At 41.6% G+C, this 16,063-nt stretch overlaps 1 protein-coding gene across 8 annotated transcripts in view; it reads left to right on the plus strand.

Annotated features, from left to right (window-relative positions):
• The window catches only part of fgfr1a (fibroblast growth factor receptor 1a), a 40,944-nt gene extending 38,046 nt beyond the window's left edge, over positions 1-2,898 (plus strand). For 5 of the 8 annotated variants that reach the window (XM_036935832.1, XM_021621443.2, XM_021621445.2 and 2 more), the window contains 6 exons: positions 655-881; positions 963-1,085; positions 1,204-1,274; positions 1,402-1,539; positions 1,735-1,840; positions 2,084-2,898. In XM_036935832.1, the coding sequence (XP_036791727.1) occupies positions 655-881; positions 963-1,085; positions 1,204-1,274; positions 1,402-1,539; positions 1,735-1,840; positions 2,084-2,260 (842 nt within the window). In that variant the 3' untranslated portion in view covers positions 2,261-2,898. The remainder of the gene's footprint in view (positions 1-654; positions 882-962; positions 1,086-1,203; positions 1,275-1,401; positions 1,540-1,734; positions 1,841-2,083) is intronic. The other 3 variants (XM_021621446.2, XM_021621447.2, XM_021621448.2) reach the window with 1 other exon arrangement.
• Positions 2,899-16,063: the final 13,165 nt, after the last annotated feature.

Below are 16,063 nucleotides of genomic sequence, written 5' to 3' on the forward strand. Positions count from 1 at the left end.
GGGGAGGAACATTAGCCTTCTCTGACCCTGCTGTGAACATTGGAAAGCTCTCTGTTCTAAATATCATGTAGCAGAACACAGGAGGCTGCTCTTTGTTCCGTCTGGTCCCTTGAGAAGTTCCAGTAGGTTATTGTAGGAATCTGTTAGCATTTCACACCTTATTACCCAGACCTGTTTGACATACAAACTTTCATCTTTGGCAAAATGTTTAAGTCTTTGCATTTACTTACTATAGATGGTGATGGAGATTTTTTTTTTCTTCTTCACACGGCCTACAAGTGTTAACAGACATTTGGTTTCTTTTTCTTGTTCTTTAGTTACAGCTTGTAAATTCTTAATGCCTTGATTTGTAATGGTGTTTTTCCCTGACCACAAAATAGCTGTCCAGAATACACCATTACTCTTCGCACTCCTTGGCATGTAAGGAGAAAGATACAGCTGTTGGTTATAATTCAGAGCTTAACTCTCTCACCGTGACCCCTCCACCGCTCAGTGACATCCCTCCTCACCGCTGGAAATGCTGTTCTCTGACAGCAAAGATGGTGTGCTCCTGTCAGTCTGTCTTGTTGCGTTAGGTGTCACATAAAAGGTATTTCACATGTCACTTCCTCCAGTGGCGTTGAGGAGTGACTGCACCCTTGTCTCCCTCCCCAGGCCCTCTCTACGTTATTGTGGAGTATGCCTCCAAGGGAAACCTCCGGGAGTACCTGAGAGCTCGGCGGCCACCAGGCATGGAGTACTGCTACAACCCTGACCAGGTGCCCATAGAGAACATGTCTATCAAAGACCTGGTGTCCTGTGCCTACCAGGTGGCCCGTGGCATGGAGTACCTGTCCTCTAAGAAGGTAACATCAGGATCCGACTCTACCTACATCAGCACAGTTGAGTATAGAGTACCCAGTAAAGATGCGGTGAATGTACCAGGACGCCTGGACCTTGTTCTTATGTGTGTCTGTGTGCAGTGTATCCACCGAGACCTTGCTGCCCGCAACGTGCTGGTGACTGAGGACAACGTGATGAAGATCGCAGATTTTGGCCTGGCCAGAGATATCCACCATATTGATTACTATAAGAAGACCACCAATGTCAGTGTGCTACTAATTACCTACCTCAGCCATGCCAATCAATGTGAAAATTGCTTCCCCTGACCTTATTCCATCTCCTGTGTCAATTTGCCAATTTACACTAGCATTTAACTCATAGGGTCGTTTACCAGTCAAGTGGATGGCCCCAGAAGCTCTATTTGACAGGATATACACGCACCAAAGTGATGTGTGAGTATGGACGAAATACACATTTACCATATTTGGAATGGGCAGAAGTTGGCCAGATGCCTGTGGCTTGTATGATATGACCTGTGTGTTGACTGATGGGGCTTGTCCTGTCCGTCTGTATCTGCAGATGGTCTTTCGGGGTGCTGCTGTGGGAGATCTTCACCCTGGGGGGCTCGCCGTACCCAGGGGTCCCTGTAGAAGAGCTGTTCAAGCTGCTGAAGGAGGGCCACCGCATGGACAAGCCCTCCACCTGCACTCACGAACTGTAAGCCTCCTTCCTCAGTGTTCTATCATTAGAATGGATGCTATGGGTTTATCCCAGAGCACAGGGATGCAGCTGCTGCAAAGACATTGATCTCTGATAATAAAAAATACAGGCAAGCCAGCAGCAGAATTAGGACTCTTTCCCGCTCTCTTACTCTCCCTCTCTATTCTCTCCATTTCTCCTCCTCCCTCCCAGATACATGATGATGAGGGACTGTTGGCATGCCGTTCCCTCTCACCGGCCCACGTTCAAACAGCTGGTGGAAGACCTGGACCGCACCCTGGCCATGACGTCCAACCAGGTGAGTCTCCACATTGAGCACGCCTCAGCAGTTCACACAGAGTCAACAAAGGTGATAAACTCACATCCTTGTATTACTGTCAGGACCAAATGCTAAATGTTAAAATGTTGTGTTTACTTGATATTTAAGCCACTTGTCTGTATGTGGGTGTGAAATGGATGATATCCAAAGACAGATATATGACTGTGTTCTGGCCAGTGTGTCCAATCCTCTCTCATAAATCCCATCTGTGTGTGTTTGCAGGAGTACTTGGAGCTGTCTGTGCCTCTGGACCAGTATTCCCCCAGCTACCCTGACACTCGCAGCTCCACCTGTTCCTCTGGCGAGGACTCTGTCTTCTCCCACGATGCTGGGGCCGAGGAGCCCTGCCTGCCAAAGTTCCCTCCCCATTCCAACGGGGTGGCCCTCAAGAAGCGCTGATACCTCACTCCCCTCAAACACCCTGACATTCCTCTTACTGTCGTTCCTTCTCTGCACCACTGGCCTGGTATGAACTCTCCCAACCCTCCCAGAGACTAGGCAAAACACTGGTGGAGAATTCTGAAACTTTGAAACGTACCGGCTGGGCATCAAGGACTCAAGGCTGCAGCAGTTTCTTGGCTCGTGATTGAGGTGGATATGTTTTCGGGGCACTTTGTATTGCTGGGATTGTCTTTCTTTTTGTGTCAAACGGTGCAGGAGAAGGAAAGACTAATTTCTCCACTTTGGGCATTCCATGGAACAAGATAAACAGACCGTACTAAACTGAAAGAATTATGAATTGGATGGATCTGAGTTAGGATTATGTCTTGTATTTTTCCAATGTTCATCAATAATAAATGAAATTATTTTGCTTTTAAGACCAAATCCAGAGAATATATTAACAAGGGACATTCATACAGTGCCTTCAGAAAGTGTTCACACCTCTTGACCTTTTCAAAATGTTGTTGTTACAAAGTGGGATTAAAATGGATTGAATTATCATTTTTTTTGTCAACAATCTATACAAAATAGTCATATCTAGGTGGAAGAAAAATATTATGGAAAAATATGAACAATAAAACACTAATATACCTTGATTAGATAAGTATTTATATTCCTGAGTCAATACATGTTATAATCAACCTTGGCAGTGATTCCAACTTTTAGTCTTTCCTGGATTGTAAAATATCTGCCCATTATTCTTAAAAATGTTCTTCGTGATCATTCCTAGACAGCCATTTTCAAGTCTTGCCATTGATTTTCAAGCCAATTTAAGTCAAAACTGTAACTAGGCCACTCAGAAACATTCAATGTCATCTTGGACAGTGTACTCCAGTGTATTTTTGGCCTTGTGTTTTATATTATTGTCCTGCTGAAAGGTGAATTTGTCTCCCAGTGTCTGTTGGAAAGCAGCCTAAACCAGATTTCCCTCTAGGATTTTTCCTGTGCTTATTTTTATCCCCCCCAAAAAACTCTAGTCCTTGCCGATGACAAATATACCCATAACACGATGCAGCCACCACCGTGCTTGAAAATATGAAGAGTGGTACTCCATGATGTGTTGGATTTGCCTTAAACATAACACTTTGTATTCAGGACATAAAGTTGAATTCTTTGACATTTTTTTGCAGTTTTACTTGCATGCATGTTATGGAATATTTTTTAACCTTTATTCTAACTAGGCAAGTGGGTTAAGAACAAATTCTTATTTACAATGACGGCCTAGGAACATGACGGCCTTGTTCAGGGGCAGAACAACATATTTTTACCTTATTAGCTCGGGGATTTGATCTAACAACCTTTCGGGTTACTGGCCCAACGCTCTAACCACTAGTCTACCTGCCGCCCCAGGTACAGGCTTCCTTCTTTTCACTCTCTCTCATTTAGGTTAGTATTGTGGAGTAACTACAATGTTATTGATCCTCAGTTTCTCCTATCACAGCCATTAAACTCTGTAACTGTTTTAAAGTCTCTTTTGGCCTCATGGTGAAATCCCTCTACGGCAACTGAGTAAGGAAAGACGTCTGTATCTTTGTAGTGATACACCGATACACCACCCAAAGTGTAATTAATAACTTCACCATGCTCAAAGGGATATTCAATGTCTGCTTTTTTATTTTTACCCATCTACCAATAGGTGCCCTTTGTGAGGCATTGGAAAACCTCCCTGGTCTTTGTGGTTGAATCTGTGTTTGAAATTCACTGCTCGACTGAGGGGTACAGAGATGTATGTGTGGGGTACAGAGATGTATGTGTGGGGAACAGAGATGTATGTGTGGGGAACAGAGATGTATGTGTGGGGTACAGAGATGTATGTGTGGGGAACAGAGATGTATGTGTGGGGAACAGAGATGTATGTGTGGGGTACAGAGATGTATGTGTGGGGTACAGAGATCTATGTGTGGGGAACAGAGATGTATGTGTGGGGAACAGAGATGTATGTGTGGGGAACAGAGATGTATGTGTGGGGTACAGAGATGAGGTAGACATAAAAAATAAATCATGTTAAAACACTTATTGCAACTTATTATATGACTTATAAAGCAAATGTTTACTCCTAGACTGTAGGCTTGCCATAACAAAGGGGTTGAATACTTATTGATTCAAAACATGTCAGCTTTTCATTTTTTTGTAATTTCAAAAAACGTTATTTAACTTGACATAATGGGGTATTGTGTTTAGGCCAGTGACACAATCTCAATTTAATGTATTTTAAATTCAGACTGTAACACAACAAAATGTGGAAAAGGTCCAGGGGTTTGAATACTTTCTGAAGGCACTCTACCTTGTATATGTTGGTGCAGTGGTCAGTTATTTCATTCATATTACAATCTCCTTGTAAATACAGTTAAATTTATAAATATGAATATATATTTACACAGCACTCTTTATTTTTATTACCATGTTTTTTATTTTCTTTTTGTACAAGGAAGCTTATGTTTGATCCATTTGAGTATAGTCCATAAGGGGAGTTGCTACATGAAAATAACTATAAATTGTATTAAATATTACTTGGCCAGTTTTCGCTATTTCTAAATTTGTCAGCTTTGCTTTTTTTTTTTTTTTTACCATTAATCAATTGGCTGCTTAACCACTAGTGGAAACATATGTATTTTCTATCAATCTTTTCAGGTCCAAATGTTTTTTCATGACAACCTGCAATACAGCGTTATTCTTAGCTCAATGTCTGCAGTTGGTATCGATCAGCGACACCAGCAATGTTCCTTTTACTAAACTCCATGCTGTAGTGGTGCGTGCATACATATGTTTAATGTCTGAAGTGTATGCTTGTGTACTTGTACGTTGTGGGAGTGTGCGTGTGAGGGTTTAGTCTTTTTATGTACCTCTTCTCATTCATGATCTGTCGTTTATTTTAAGTATGATCACAACTGTAAAGATTTCTAGTTGTTAACCATGCTTATTAAAAAGAACCAGAATTCTATGCTTTAGATAACACCATGCACTTTCATTGTGCATGCCTGCCATGTAATGACCGTATCCTCTTCATGCTTTAACAGGAGGTCCATTTGTTTTCAGGGATCTTCTGATAAAGGTTTGCAGAGCACTTATGTCATCGTAAAATAATTACATTAAATAAAATGCTATCGAAAAAAACGAATCAATAAAGCTTTCAGAGTTTGAAAGGACTTAATAAACAGGTGCATAAATATCTTCATTTTGTTGTTTATGATGTAAATCATACTTACGAAGATGGACTGATGGCCACTTCAATCTCCTACCCATTTAGCGCAGGTTACGGGGGGCGATTAAATATGATAATGTGCTGCTGACACCAGAAGAAATGTCCGCTGGTACAGAGAGCCGTGGGCAGCCGTAAACATTGAATTTATTACAGTGTAAATGGCTTGGTTTGGCTGGCTCTCCAGTGCCATCCATCAACCCCCCACAGACCCTGATACCCATGTCTGCCTCTGGCTTCCTGCTATGGGCTGATGCATCACCTGGATTGCTGTCTCCATGCAACAGGCTTAAACTAACGCCACACAGTGGGACAGCTCCTGATCCCTGTTAAGAGCTAGCTTTGACTGCTAGGTTCAATGGAAGTAGCCTTTATTGCCTACGGAATATCATTGCTGAAGGTAAATATGGAAGGATGCAAGAACGAGTTAGATTTCTGATTCATGTGTGAGCTGTTTTATCCTTCAGATCTGTGTATTTGAACTGAAATATGTAACGTCAACTAATGACTCATTGCTGTAGGAGGGATGAAGTGAACGTTTCACTGTTTTGAGAAAAGGCCTTTCCAGGGACACAGTGCCTCATCTGTCCTTTACCAGGTAATGAGAAACCGCTTCTGTTCCCTTCCTGGAATCTGAGAGGCCAATGATGTCACCGGAATGTTGTTTTTTGGAGGAATTGTATTAATCCCTGGAAACGCGTACTAATAAAAGGTACATCTGTGTGCTGTGGCTGAGGTGACAGTCAAGGGCTCCATATCGGAATAGAATGGACACCAGGAACATGGGTTTATGGACAGCTAATGCATTGCTAAGACGGCAGGTGCAATTAAATGGATGGTATTATCACTTTGACAGATGGGCTAGGAAGAGTTGGGTGGGGCAAAGTTAAGTGGGTGGGGCAACGCTAGGTGATGTCTTCAAACATCACTTTTTGTTCATCGTTGTCATTAGGATGTGCTGAACATACTCAGTCTTTGAGACTGAGAAAAACAAGCATAGTGTGAAGAAATAACAGTCAATAAAAAGTCCTCATTTGAAGTCTGGGAATGATATTTTAAAACAGAATGCTTCAGCCTCCAGAAAATGCCTGATTTAAATGCAGAATGTTTCCACAGAGTGCTGGATTAGTTATTGGTGTTTTAACACTGACCCTGTCCATGGCTGTAGGGACTCAGATGAATTGCTTTATTTTCTTGTTTACTTAAGTTGTCCTGATTTATTCAACCTTGGGCTCCAAGTCTCTGTTTTTCAAGCAACACAAATCCTCCATTATTGTCCACACTTTGTGCCCTGTCAGGACTGACAGATGACCTGCCCTTCACCTTGCAGACTCCCCACAGAGGTGACGCATTGTCAATCAGACATCATTATTCACCTTCAATAGCAAGTGGAGCTTGTGAGGATGGCGGGGGGTACTTGCTTATTAAAGCCTCCACCGGAGAGAGGAGTGGTGACATCAGCCTGTTGTTGTGCGCCTTTGGCTGTCACATCGCAATTGAGCCGATTATTTATGGGAACAAGGGAGGAGTAAGTGGAGGGGGCTGTCAATGCACATGAGGGGTAGAAGGGGACAAAAGGGAGCGGTACAATGCAGGTGCTCATGAATATCAATTCGGCCAGCTTCCATCTGCTATGAGTTGTGGAGGAGACCGAGGCCCGTCTCCTGTCCTAGAGGCAGAGTGTCTCCACATGCTGAGCCCAGAGTGTGAGGGGGCAGTGCCCAAAGTGAAGGGTGCACTGTGCTGTTAGAGCCGATGAACATACTGGTCTCTTTAATAGCCACTGAGGGTTCAGTCTGTATCTGTGAAGCGCTACAGATTGCGTGATAGAAATGTAAAGGCCATGTCCGTTTCAGACGACATATACAGACAGCGTTTACCGTGAATGTGGTCTCTGCTATCTCGGGAACATTGCCTTTAAATTTCAATCACACTATAACTCTGAACTTCCGTGATACGGATGGAATAGAGCCCTAAAACCATGTCACCTATAATGAGCTGTAATCAAGACTTACAACCCAAAATAAATATTTTGAAGCACAAATGCAGACAAGGAAGGAAAAATGTGGTCTGTGAATTACTCAGTAATAACGTCAGAAACAATATATTTTACTTTCTCAAGTGGGTTGTTTCGCCAGCCTCTTTATTGAGGGTTAGGAGTTGATGATCATCTGTGTTTTCATCCTACTGTGGCTATTGTGGTTTTTGGGGTGTAGTTCAGTTCTTGCACCACAGTTTGCAGTGGAACGAAATACGTAATCATTTTATGATGATGGAAATGTTTTCAAAAGAAAAGGATAAAGAAAGCAGCAGTCTCAGCAGTATAGCATAGAATTTCTAACAGCACACTGAGGTAAATATGACAGCTGTTGGCAGGGAGTATACATGCACTTTGGCTGTTGATGCAGGGGTCTCTGTTGAGGGCTGGGCCCCTGTCTATGGGATGGCTGTGTCTGAGACAGGTCCCCAGTGCCCTCTGCTCACTGGGACAGAACTGACAGTCGGGGGTTATCGTAGGGCGAGGCCTGTCACTCACTGGACATCACAGTATTGTCTCTCAGTATCTGCCCTGCTCCTCCCTCCATGCCCATCATGGGAGCGGTCTTGTACTCAAAGGGAAAGAATAAACTTGGCATTCACACGTCACAGAGAAAGGGAAAAGTAATGCATGCAGTGTCGTCCAGCCACATTCATATCCTCTCTGAACTACTAATAGCCACTCTGAAAACATAGCCTCTTTGAGACATTAAAATGTTTGTGGGGGAGACCAGGGGCAATTCCAACAGGGGGCAATTGTAACATTTTGAGTTTCTCCAAACAGAAACAAGTTACTTGTGATGAAACTCACTCAGTACATGCCCATTTAGGTTCTTTCCCTGCTTGACATTTTGAGCCAAATGTCAGATTTTTTATACTGTCCTGGGCATTAATGTCCAAGAATTCAAACTGGCATAATTTTCATCACTATATGCTGGCTAAATATTGACATGTGTCACTATTGTTGTCTCTTGCTAGGCACATGATGTTTTGTTATGGCTGCTCAATCTAAGCAGCCGAATGATGAAAACAACCCACTGGGCACAGACGTCATTTCAACGTCTAGTTTTGATATACATTTTGTGGAGTTGTCAACTAATGGAAAATAAAATAAAAATTCACCATGTCATTGGATTTAGGTATGACATTCCCTTACATTGATGACTTCTTGTGAATCCAAATCACTTTTCCACATTGATTCAACGTCATCACATGTTATATTTTTTGTTGAAATGTCGTGGTAACAAAGTTGAATTAATCCTTTTTTGCCCAGTGGGAAGTGATTTTACCTTTAAGATGGTATGAATTATACGTGAATTATACAAATACTAACTAACCAAATAATACCAGCCTTGGGGTCCTGTAGGGTGCCAAAGAAGTTGTAAACAGATATGATCTGGGCACCATCAGACTATTCAAGATGTTTTGAGCGGAACTGAATGGCCATGCACAAACGGGGGTTGTTACTGTAAATATTGCTTACATAAAAATACTTACATTCACCGGTCAGTTTATTAGGTACACCCATCTAGTACTGGGTCGGACAACCCTTTGCCTCCAGAATATCCAGAATTCTTCAGGGCATGGATTTTACAAGGTGTCGGAAATGTTCCACAAGGATATCGGTCCATGCTGAAGTGATGGCATCACGCAATACATTCATGCTGTGAACAGCCCATTCCATCTCACCCCAAAGATGCTCTATTGGGTTTGGTCAGCAACAATGTTCAGATAAGCTATAGCATTCAATCATTGCTCACTTGGTATCAGGGTACCTAATGTGTGCCAGGGAAACATTCCCCACACCAGTACACCACTGCCACAAGCCTGAACCGTTGACACCAGGCAGGATGGGTCCATGGACTCAAGCTGCTTACGCCAAATCCTGACTCTGTCATCAGCATGACACAACAGGAACTGGGATTCGTCGGACCAGGCAATGTTTTTCCACCTCTCAATTGTCCAATTGTCCAGTGTCGGTGATCGCGTTCCCACTGGAGCCACTCGTCTTGTTTTTAGCTGATTAGAGTAGAATCCGGTATGGTCGTCTGCTGCAATAGCCCATCTGTGACAAGGATTGACGAGTTGTCGTTCTGCACACCACTGTTGTAGTGCGCTGTTATTTGTCTGTTTGTGGCCCACCTGTTAGTTTGCACGATTCTTGCCATTCTCCTTCAACCTCTCTCATCAACAAGCTGTTTTCGCCCACAGGACTGCCGCTGACTGGATGTTTTTTGTTTGTCGTACCATTCTCGGTAGACCCTAGACACTATCGTGCGAGAAAACACCAGGAGGGTGGCCGTTTCTGAGATACTGAATCCGGTGCGCCTGGCACAGACAATCATACCATGCTCAAAGTTGCTTAGGTCACTCATTTGGCCCATTCTAACATTCAATCAAACAGTAACTGAATGCCTCGATGCCTGTCTGCTTGCTTTATATAGCAAGCCACGGACGCGTGACTCACTGTCTGTGGTGTACCTAATAAACTGTTCGGTTAGTGTATTTGTTTTAGCAAAATCATTACATATGTCTATGATAATATGATAAATGTTTTTGAATGTAAAAAATACAAATTGTTGAGTTTATTTGGTTTATTTCTTGAGCTGTTACAATTGCCCCTGGCACGAGGGCAAATGTAACGTACGGACTTTTGGGAATAAAATCTATATTGTTATCCGACCGTCTTATGTACAGCCCTAAATGGTATTCATTGATTAGGAAACAGATGTTTCATTTATTTTTATGACATTTAAACTGTATTTAAGCAGGGAATCATGCTGAGACCACAGCCTCTTTCACAGATGAGCCCTGATTGAACACATCAATAAACAACTATTACACTACACATATCTATATACACATCAATGACAAATTACATGAAAAGAAAACACAAAACACATTAAAGAAACACAATTATATGAAACAAACACATTATTCAGTTAAAAGGCCCTCTAACATTCTCAGAATTGCCCTATAGGCACCAACTCCACCAACCCTGCTCACTTTGAGATGATTCCACATGAGGCGCCAAAAAAACAAAATGCAGATTTACCTAACTCAGTGGAGATTGAAGGTATCTCCAGGGTCAGCCATCCCTGAGTCTGGTAACCTATACGTCTGAAGGTTAACAATGAGGTAAGGTATGGTGTAAGTTTATACAAGAGGGCTTTATTGACAAAAAGAGTGCAATGCATCAATCACGAGACTTCAATGAGGGCCAGCCTACATTCTGATACAAAATGCAATGATGTGTACTGAACCTATCGCCCGTAATAAAGTGCAATGCGATTTTCTTATAGAAAAAATAACTAGCCTAGTTCAAGTGATCTCTGAGCAGTAGAGTAAAAGACAAACATTGTTACAATTGCCCCTAGTCTCCACTACACATTTATATTGTGTAAAAACATTTGGTGACATTATTCTTTCCACAAATGAGTGATTATGACTGTGAAAGAGGAGGACTGGAGTGGACACTGTGGCAAGAAGCTATTTGATTCAAGCATTGATGGAGTCTGTCTGGTATTGTGAGTGTGGTTGGGGAAGAGCAGATGGAGAACAGTGGTTTTGTGTAGGTAGGTGTAAAGCTACCAATGGATGGATGTGTCTGGTTGACAAGGTGTGTTGCCCTCCTCCCCACAAAAGTGTTGCCTGCAGGCATGGCCCCTCCTCTTTCCCACCGGATCCACTTTCTTCTGCGTTGGAATGAGAGTCAGACACTTCCTCCAGGCTGAAACATATAACCTGGTCTTGCTAAGGCCTTTATCAAACAGGATCAACTGGTGATCCAAGCCATTGCTCCCCTGTCCCCACGGGCAGGAGGATACCTGCACATGCATTCCTCCAACACATCCCACTCCCAAGAGGCATATCACATATCTTTTATGACTGCTCCGCTCAAATGGGGAGATGGTTGCTCTGCATAGTACTGCATGATAGCGAGCTATGATAAAGACATGCTTGGTTGTTGGAGATTTCTGAGCTCCCCTGGTAATTCTCAAAATATCAACATCGAAATGCTGCTCAACAGACATCCCACTGTCTTACTGTCTTGGAAAAAGGTGGGAATTGATATCTGGACCGACAAGAGACTTATCAAGGTTGTCTGCTTAGAACAGTGGTATATGGAAAAAGTCATCTGTTTTCCCAGTAATGTATAAAGGATGAAGACACCAGTTATTGATGATGTGACAGATTGGTGTGGCTAGTGTCACATGTTCCCCGGAGGATACTCTAGCCTACCCCAGAGCTTTTCTCAACTTGGTTCTTTTTCCCGGCTGGCTGCAGCGAGCCTTTTGAGTGTTCCCTATGCTAGTCAAAGTGAGTGACGAGATAGGGGAGGGAATGAATCAAAACAGGGTCATTGTCCTCAGGACTCTGTCTGTCTAATCATATCACTTGGCCAGCCCTGAGCCATATCTCTTCATACTCTCTTTAATTAAATTGAGTCTGTGATGAGATTACCTGACTGACATACCATCCTATGTGTAACTCTGAGCCCCAGCATGACAACATGGGGAACACATACAACATATTATACTTGTGTTTTTTATGGTTGTTTTGTATTTTAGATGATGTAGGTCACAAAACAAACAGTAACATACTGTATCATATCGCCTTTCTGCAGAGCAGCAGATAACATTTCAGCCCACCTGCTACACCCCTAAAATGTCATCTGCTCTGCAGCAAGTAGCCTAAGTAAAAAGGTTTTATCCTCCGTTTTTTATTGACTAATATGAAATAATCAGAAGCTTTATTGGTATGTTTGTGACATTTGGATTGCCTGTAAAAGACAGTCATCAAACGTGACAGAATTGTGTTGGATGGGACCTGTTGGGACAAACACTTACCTTATTGGATTTTGGTCAAATGGTTTATTGATATAGTTGGATGTGTTTGAGCCTGAATCACTGGGCATGCTGCTGGCTCCTCCAGGTCTTTGATGTCACCATGTCCCTTTGAGCTCTTTTGGCTCTTAGAGACGTCTAAGGTTGCAATGTGTTCGAGTTGCGTCAGGGGTAACTTTAGCATTTTAGCTAACCCTTCCCCTTATTCTAAACTTAACCCAATTCACCTACTTCGTAAATTCACTTAACCTTTGTAGTTTTAGTTCCCCTAACCTTTCACATAAATTATCCCAACCTTTGTAACAACGTAAATTCTCCCCGTAATTCTCCTTTGTTGTTACTATGCAACAAGCAACCTGGTCTCAGAGAAAGAGGTATAATGACATACTTCCACAAGATACATTTTGAGTTACTTCTTCCAATTCGTATGACGAGGTAAGACAAATTATACTATAGTCCTCTAATTCCTATGATATTGTATGACCGCTATTTCATTCATACTATAAACGTAATGTAACATATCATACTAACTGAGTGTCACAGATTTACTTACAGAATAATATTAATATTAAACTAACCCTTGTCATTAGTTCACCTAAAAACAAACATAAATTCACCCAATAATTCTCCTTTGTTGTTTTGAAGCAAGAAGCAAACTGGTCTCAGAAAGAAGCATAATACTTTTAGTCCTCCAAGACTTATGATAACTTACATTCAAAAACTCAATCATGGACACTCTTACTGACAGTTGTGGCTCCTTTGTGTGATGTATTGTTGTCTCTACATTCTTGCCCTTTGTGCTGTTGTCTGTGCCCAATAATGTTTGTATCCTGTTTTGTGCTGTTACCATATAGTGCTGCTGCCATGTTGTGTTACCATCATGTTGTGTTGCTACCATGCTGTGTTGTCATGTGTTGCTGCCATGCTATGTTGTTGTCTTAGGTCTTGTGTGTTGTAGGTTGTGTTGTCTGTCTTGTCATGACGTGTGTTTTGTCCTATATTTTTATTTAATTAAAAAAATAATAATAATCCCAGCCCCATGCCTCCGTAGGCAGCCTTTTACCTTTTGGTAGGCAATCATTGTAAATAAAAATGTGTTCTTAACTGACTTGCCTAGTTAAATAAAGGTTAAATAAGTCAATTTGAAAAAATACTTATTCCAACTCGTATGCTGTTGTACTACCAGTAAAGACGTATAATACTATACGTCCTCTAATTTGTATGATTTTGTACAAATGCTATTCCATTCATATAATATTATAACTCATTCAAGACTTATGATAATTTACATTACCCAATTCATCCAATTCGTAATGTAACGTAACATATCATACATTACATGGAGTGTCACAGATTTACCAACAGAATAATATTAATATTATCCGCACCTTTGTTCTTAGTTCACCTAACCAATGTACAGTTGAAGTCGGAAGTTTACATAAACTTAGGTTGGAGTCATTAAAACTCGTTTTTCAACCATTCCACAAATTTCTTGTTAACAAACTATCGTTTTGGCAAGTCGGTTAGGACATCTACCTTGTGTATGACACAAGTAATTTTTCCAACAACTGTTTACAGACAGATTATTTCACTTATAATTCACTGTATCACAATTCCAGTGGGTCAGAAGATTACATAGTCTAAGTTGACTGTGCCTTTAAACAGCTTGGAAAATTCCAGAAAATTATGTCATGGCTTTAGAAGCTTCTGATAGGCTAATTGACATCATTTTAGTGAATTGGAGGTGTACCTAAGGATGTATTTCAAGGCCTACCTTCAAACTCAGTGCCTCTTTGCTTGACATCATGGGACAATCAAAATAAATCAGCCAAGACCTCAGAAAATAAATTCTAGACCTCCACAAGTCTGGTTCATCCTTGGGAGCAATTTCCAAATCTCTGAAGGTACCACATTCATCTGTACAAACAATAGTATGCAAGTATAAACACCATGGGACCACGCAGCCGTCATACCGCTCAGAAAGGAGACGTGTTCTGTCTCCTAGAGATGAACGTACTTAGGTGCGAAAAGTGCAAATCAATGCCAGAACAACAGCAAAGGACCTTGTGAAGATAATGGATGACCATAATGACCATCGTTATGTTTGGAGGAAAAAGGGGGAGGCTTGCAAGCCGAAGGACACCATCCCAACCGTGAAGAACGGGGGTGGCAGCATCATGCTGTGGGGGTACTTTGCTGCAGGAGGGACTGGTGCACTTCACAAAATAGATGGCATCATGAGGTAGGACAATTATGTGGATATATTGAAGCAACATCTCAAGACATCAGTCAAGAAGTTAAAGCTTGGTCTTAAGGACAACAAAGTCAAGGTACTGGAGTGGCCATCACAAAGCCCTGACCTCAATCCTATAGAAAATTTGTCAAAAAGCGTGTGCGAGCAAGAAGGCCTACAAACCAACTTATTGTGGGAAGCTTGTGGAAGGTTACCTGAAACATTTGACCCAAGTTAAACAATTTTAAAGGCAATACTACCAAATACTAATTGAGTGTATGTAAACTTCTGACCCACTGGGAATGTGATGAAAGAAATAAAAGCTGACATAAATTATTCTCTCTACTATTATTCTGACATTTCACATTCTTAAAATAATGTGGTGATCCTAACTGACCTAAGACAGGGAATTTTTACTAGGATAAAATGTCAGGAGTTGTGAAAACTGAGTTTAAATGTATTTGGCTAAGGTGTATGTAAACTTCTGACTTCAACTGTATGTTATGAGGAATTGATACAAAAATAAACAATCAAAGGGCAAACAATTCACACAATGAAACAACGACTGCGCAAGAATTGGCGGGAAACAGCTGAGCCATTCTGGAGAGCTGAGTACATACATTCTGGAGGGAGATGTGCCATCTTAGCCACACATCCCTCCTTCTTGTCTCAACATTTTAAATCATACTCAAGACACATTATCTTCACACTTATTTTCGTTGCTTTTCACTGACAGCTGCAACTCAATAATCAGCTACGCATAGGCCTATGCTCTCTGGTGAAGTATTTTGAATCATTTTATTTAGACACAAGTAATTACACAACCGGTCAAAAGTTATAGACCACTTACTCATTCAAGGGTTTTTATTTTTACTATTTTCTACATTGTAGAATAATAGTGAAGGCATCAAAACTATGAAATAATACATATGGAATCATGTCGTAACCAAGAAATGTGTCATATATAAATATATTTTATATTTGAGATTCTTCAAAAAGCGACCCTTTGCCTTGATGACTGCTTTAAACACTCTTGGCATTCTCTAAACCAGCTTCCACTGAAATGCTTTTCCAACAGTCTTGAACGATTTCCCACATATGCTGAGCACTTGTTGGCTGCTTTTCCTTCGCTCTGCGGTCCGACTCATCCCAAACCATCTCAATTTGGTGGAGGTCGGGGGATTGTGGAGCCCAGGTCATCTGAGGCAGCACTCCATCACTCTCCTTCTTGGTGAAATAGCCCTTACACAGCATGGAAGTGTGTTGGGTCATTGACCTGTTGAAAAAACAAATGATAGTCCCACTAAGCCCAAACCAGATGGGATGGCGTATCGCTGCAGAATCCTGTGGTATCCATGGTGGTTAAGTGTGCCTTGAATTCTAATAAATCACAGACAGTGTCACCAGCAAAGCAACCCCCACACAATAACACCTCCTCCTCCGTG

This window comes from Oncorhynchus mykiss, chromosome 11, assembly GCF_013265735.2.
Source record: "Oncorhynchus mykiss isolate Arlee chromosome 11, USDA_OmykA_1.1, whole genome shotgun sequence".
Classification (NCBI taxonomy): domain Eukaryota; kingdom Metazoa; phylum Chordata; class Actinopteri; order Salmoniformes; family Salmonidae; genus Oncorhynchus; species Oncorhynchus mykiss.